We start from the raw sequence: 6,000 nt of genomic DNA, 5'->3' as shown, positions 1-6,000 counted from the left end.
AAAATATTTCACCATGTATATAATTTTTAAATATTTTACTATAATGTACACAATTTACATACAACACTTCCACCCTCTCCTCACTAACCCCTTCTCCACAGTGACATACTTTTGTGTTTATTTTGCTACCTCTGAATGATTCTGTTCTGCTTATGAGAGACTTTTCAAACTGTAGATGTCAGATATGACCTTATTCAATTCCTGAACCGTTGAGGTAAATAACATCACTGAAGAAAACTGTCTGGTGCTGGCAAGAAAAAACTGATGTCCCCAGGCTGAAGGGGTTAACAAGGGCATACTAATTTCTAAGCTTATTCAATCATGCTGTAGTTAAACAAAAAATATTTAAATACAGTACAGTGTTGGTACAGTGTAACAAACATCCTGTACCTCAATTTATGGTGTCTATTACATCCCCCATTTATATCCTTTCTTCAGTTTCTTCATTAAATACACTTTCTTTGCACATGCACCTTCCTAGTTTGTTGCCTTGTATCTTCCACAAGTTCCCACTCTTCACCATTAAAGATCTAAAGTGTTATACATGGAAAATCTATATAAGATAAAATTTCTTGACCCAACATTCCACTGGTTTCCAGGCTTACATCTCATTATTTCCACTCTTCTAGTCATCATATCATTCTTTCATATCCATAGTTTTCTGCTTGATAAATTTTCCAAGACAGCTTCTCTGTGAAAAGTGCCCCACTAAAATGGCTTCCTATCTTGCCTCTCCCATCACATGAGCTTTTTCTTCCTAACATTTCTAGTGTTACTGGTTATTTTCCTTTCCAATAACTACATCACCATCATCATCATCATCTCTGTCACCTTGCTTTCTCCTGTAAACCCCTGAACAAGGGATGGCCAAAACAGAAACACCTTCATGGTGCCTTATCCTCACACACCTACCTCACATTCTCAAACACTCCTCCTCCTCTTCCTTCTCTTTCACTAATACACTGCTTTACTCTCCTCCATAAAACATAAGGTAAGCATCTACCAACAGCCTTTTATCACAGTCTATCTCCATGGTTTCACATCCTGAGTGTCTTGCGTGGGAGACCCTCCATGGCAGCCTCTACACTAGCCAAAAAGGAGGCAGAATTGTGAATGTTTGATCCTCCAAGCAGTACCTTTACACCAGGGTTGTTAATGTTGAACTGATGCACAGCCAGAGACTCCTCGTATGTTGCTCCACCCACCAAGAACACCACTATGTTCTGAGGTCTGTGAAAAAGATTATAAATTGGTCCTGGATTGAAAAAGTTTAGCTTTCAAAATGAAGGATATATTCCGCAAACTATCTTATTATTGCATTTGAGTGATAAGTTTTGTATGTGATGGTTCCTGGTCTTAATGTTATTCTTGCTGTCTTAAGATGATTACTTTCTATTCAACTCTGAAAAGATGTCTAGCAGTGAAGGGGTTATTGAAAGCTACATCTTATCCACTCTGTTAGAAAACCTCTTAAACTAAACATACTGTCTGGCAGCTGCAAGAATAAAAATGCAAGCTACATCAGACTGAAGGGATTACCAGCAATTTCCAGTTTTTAAAAGCAATGTGTAAACAAACCTGGTGACAGATGATGAAGGAGGGTTGCCACAGTAAGGAAAGGCTCCCTCCCTCAGCCGTCCCTTCACCACCTCACCAAGTGTCTCCAACAACAGTGGTTTGTGTTGGGTGTACACATTATCCACACCCTTCAGTCCCTGTAACAGAAAGTTACAAAATTTATACTACCTTACTCACATCTGTATTCATTACAACTAACTGTCTTACACTACAATACAATACAGTCCTGTAATGTACAGGTACTGTACTTGATTTCTTTTTCAGGAGTGAGTTTTATCTTAATACCTCCTCATCCTTTGCCATCCTTGATCAATCACACTATGAATTCGGATAATTTCTAGAGATTAAAAGAATAATACTAGAAACTATCACATGCAGGTAATGGGGCTTTGCCTGCTCCATTAAAAAGCCAACTAAGGTATAGCTGAAATAACTTTATAATCCTTTTCTTTTTCATCCACAATCTGAACGCTTTGTTATTACTAGTGCTGCTAATGTGCAATGCTGTACAGTCCCAAATTACTTTTTCTCAATACCTGCAGGTTTCAATCATGCCTTCAACTCAAATGAGCAAGAGCTTGTGCCATCATACAAGCACTAACAACAAGCAAGACAGGAAGTGAAAGGAACTGAGGCAACAGCATTAGAATGTGAGGACATAACTAGAGTAATATCCATTTACAGATGTTAATCTTCAGTATTAACATGAGTACAAACTTCCTTTATGCAAATAAGGGGGGTCAGCTACCAACACATATCACTCAGTAACCAATATCTACTTGTTACCATGGCAACCACCTCACAGCTCACCACATCGTTGAAACTAAACACACTTTCCCACTAGCAACTCCCATCACAGATTATCACTTACTTTTTCATCTTATTTCTTGTTGCAGAAACTTGTTTATGCATAAGAAAATACAGATATAAAATTACAACTTGAATATGGTGTAATGTATTATGAGGTCTCAGGTTATCACTGTTCTTCCAACCTACTTTATGCTAAATGCCTTATGGATAAACCATTAAATTACTAACATTATCAAGTTCAATGCAGATACTGCAATCATGTCAGGCAAAGCTTTAGAATAAAAATATGTAAATACACATTCAAGCAATCCTGTGCTTGTGCTTGATGAGTGGCTAACCAGAGTGAACTGTTGGTGGTAGCTAACTGCCCACCTTATCAGCTGGTAAATAAAATAAAGTCTCCTTATGGTAAGAGGGCTCTTCCTCTCTGTTAAGGGGTCCTTGTATGGCATGTGTTAGGAGTGTAATGCTGTAAAGTAGTGAGATTTTGGCAGTAAAGGAGAATAGTCATAAATTCATATGTACTGAGATGATAATAATCAGATGAATGTGTAGTGTATCCCTGAATGACAGGCCTGCTGTAGTTAGAACTGTGAATCAAGGGTCGAGAGGAACGATAGAACTTGAGTGTATTAGTGTTGTGATGAGAAGGGGTACACTGATGTAGTTTGGGCATGTGGAGTGGATGGAGGATGACAACTCCATGTGGAGCGTGAGAGATGTGAACATTGAGGGTAGAGTTGCAAGTGGCAGACCAAGAAAGACTTGGGATGAGGTCAATGTGACTTTGGGATATGGGACTGAATAGAGAGGCTGTTAAAGATCAAGCAATGTGGAGAGCTGCCATAAAGTAATAAAGCTGATGAAAACAAACTTCAACTCATCACCATGCATGAACAGAGGTGCCTAGAACCTTGTACTGTAGTTTGTTTCTTCTGTATGAAAAAAGGTGATTTAGTTGTGTACTGATATTTATTAATGCATGATACTGTTAGTACCTTTATTGTCTAAGTCTGCTGTGGCAGGGCCAGGTATAATACTATGGCATTTGACATACACCTCACCATATAATCACTCCTCCACTCTTTCTATAATTACACTATACAGTATCGTTCGTTCATTCGTTTGTTTTTGAAGGCTCCAACATGCTTGCATGCGTCGGTCTTGGTCACCTAAAGAGTGGCTCTCCATGCTGCTCAATCTCTGACAGCTTTCCTATTCAGTTCCCTATCGCTGAGGTCAAACTCAATTACCTCGTTTGGTTTTTTTCGGTCTACCTCTCGCAATCCTACCCCTAACGTTAACACTTCTTACTTTCTGCATCCAATTATCATCCCCCATCATCTCCACATGCCCAAATCATCTCAATCTACCTCCTCTTATCACAACATCAATAGTGCCCAGTCCCATCGTACCGTTCAACTCCTCCATTGTAAACCTAGCCCCCCAGGCCTCACACTCAGGGATGCACTGCACATCCGCCTAATCATTGTCATTTCTGTACATTTGAGGCTGCAAATAATCTCTTCCTTTACTGCCCAGGTCTCACTACCATACAGCATTACACTCATAACACATGCTACATACAAAGATCCCTTAGCATGGAGGGAAAGCCCTAACAATGTCAGGAGAGGCAACAGCTCTCAGAACTTCTTCCAACTACTCCTCACTCTAGCCACAGAGCTAGCTCCAGTCCCACCTCCAGCACATAACATGTCTCCCAAATAACAAAACTCTTCCACACACTCAAGAGATTCACCAGCAAGTTCAATCTTTTTGTTTCGTTTCGTTTCGTTTTTAAAGGCTCCAACATGCTTGCATGTGTCGGGCTTGGTCACCTAATGGCGGCTCTCCACGCTGCACGATCCATTGCAGCCTCTCTGTTCAGTCCCTTAACCCTAAGGTCACACTTAATGACCTCATCCCATGTCTTTCTCGGTCTACTCCTCATAACCTCACCCCCAATATTAACACTTCTCACCTTCCTCACCCAATTATCATCCCCCATCCTCTCCACATGTCCAAACCACCTCAATCTACCTCTCCTCATCACAACACCAATACACTCCAGTCCCATCCTACCTCTCAACTCTTCCATTGTAAACCCAGCCCCTCCAGGCCTTGGACGCAGGGACGCACTGCACATCCACCTAATCATTGTCATTTCTGTACGCCTGAGCCGGCGAATATCTTCCTCCTTCACTGCCCAGGTCTCACTGCCATACAGCATTACACTCCTAACACATGCTGCATACAAAGACCCCTTAGCACGTAGGGAGAGCCCTCTCAATGTCAGGAGAGGCAAGAGCTCCCTGAACTTCTTCCAACCACTTCTCACCCTAGCCACAGAGCTAGCTCCAGCCCCACCTCCAGCACACAACATGTCTCCCAAATAACAAAACTCTTCCACACACTCAAGAAATTCACCAACAAGTTCAATCCTTTCACATCTGACAATCTCCACCTGCTCACCCCGGCACGCCGTACACATAAAATCAGCATTATCTCGCAGTCTACCTCTGATACCACTACATCTCTCATGCACCCATTTATCACACACACCGCACAAGATGGAATTACTTCCCACGCCCTTGTGGCAAACTGCACATGGCCACTCTCCCTCGTCTTTGACAGTACCGCCACCAATCCTAGATATCATCACTTTTGTTTTATCTGCATTTACCCTTAAACCCTTTTGCCCCATACCATCTCTCCACTTCCTAAACCTTTCTTCCGCCTTCCTTTCATTCTCTGCAATCAACACCAACTCATCAGCATACAACAACTCCCACGGGAGTCCATTTCTGGTCATGTGAGAGGGCTTCAAGTACCATGATAAACAACAAGGGGCTCAAAACTGACCTCTGGTGCATGCCAACATTCACGGAAAACTCAACACTCAAATCTACATTCATCCTTACCTGGGTGCAAGCACCCACATACGTAGCCATAACCACCCTATCCATGGAGACACTCTTTGATCCTGAGCTTACTCATTGCCCACATCACCATCTCTCTACAGACTCTGTCAAAGGTCTTCTCCAAATCAACAAAAACAAAGTACAGTTCCTTTTTCCTTCCTAAACTGTATATTTTTCCTGAAGCTGTTTTCGTTTTTAAAGGCTCCAACATGCTTGCATGTGTCGGGCTTGGTCACCTAATGGCGGCTCTCCACGCTACACGATCCATTGCAGCCTCCATGTTCAGTCCCTTAACCCTAAGGTCACACTTAATGACCTCGTCCCATGTCTTTCTCGGTCTACCCCTCATAACCCCACCCCCAATATTAACACTTCTTACCTTCCTCACCCACTTATCATCCCCCATCCTCTCCACATGTCCAAACCACCTCAATCTACCTCTCCTCATCACAACACCAATACACTCCAGTCCCATCCTACCTCTCAACTCTTCCATTGTAAACCCAGCCCCTCCAGGCCTTGGACGCAGGGACGCACTGCACATCCACCTAATCATTGTCATTTCTGTACGTCTGAGCCGGCAAATATCTTCCTCCTTCACTGCCTAAGTCTCACTGCCATATAGCATTACACTCCTAACACATGCTGCATACAAAGACCCCTTAGCATGTAGGGAGAGCCCTCTCAATAT

General features: G+C 42.2%; 1 protein-coding gene across 1 annotated transcript in view; it reads right to left on the bottom strand.

Moving 5' to 3' along the window:
• Positions 1-265: 265 nt before the first annotated feature.
• Vps45 (vacuolar protein sorting 45) overlaps positions 266-6,000 on the bottom strand; it is a 47,995-nt gene continuing 42,260 nt past the window's right edge. The window contains exons 11-12 of the mRNA XM_080283697.1: positions 1,579-1,715; positions 266-1,230 (exon numbers count right to left, since the gene is read on the bottom strand). Of these exons, the coding sequence (XP_080139823.1) occupies positions 1,038-1,230; positions 1,579-1,715 (330 nt within the window). The 3' untranslated portion in view covers positions 266-1,037. The remainder of the gene's footprint in view (positions 1,231-1,578; positions 1,716-6,000) is intronic.

The sequence above is a fragment of the Coenobita brevimanus genome, chromosome 98 (genome assembly GCF_032717465.1).
Source record: "Coenobita brevimanus isolate Jiangsu-jjx chromosome 98, ASM3271746v2, whole genome shotgun sequence".
In the NCBI taxonomy this organism is placed as follows: Eukaryota; Metazoa; Arthropoda; class Malacostraca; order Decapoda; family Coenobitidae; genus Coenobita; species Coenobita brevimanus.
The sequence above is the reverse complement of the archived record's forward strand: the minus strand, read 5'-3'. Positions and strand labels throughout refer to the sequence as shown.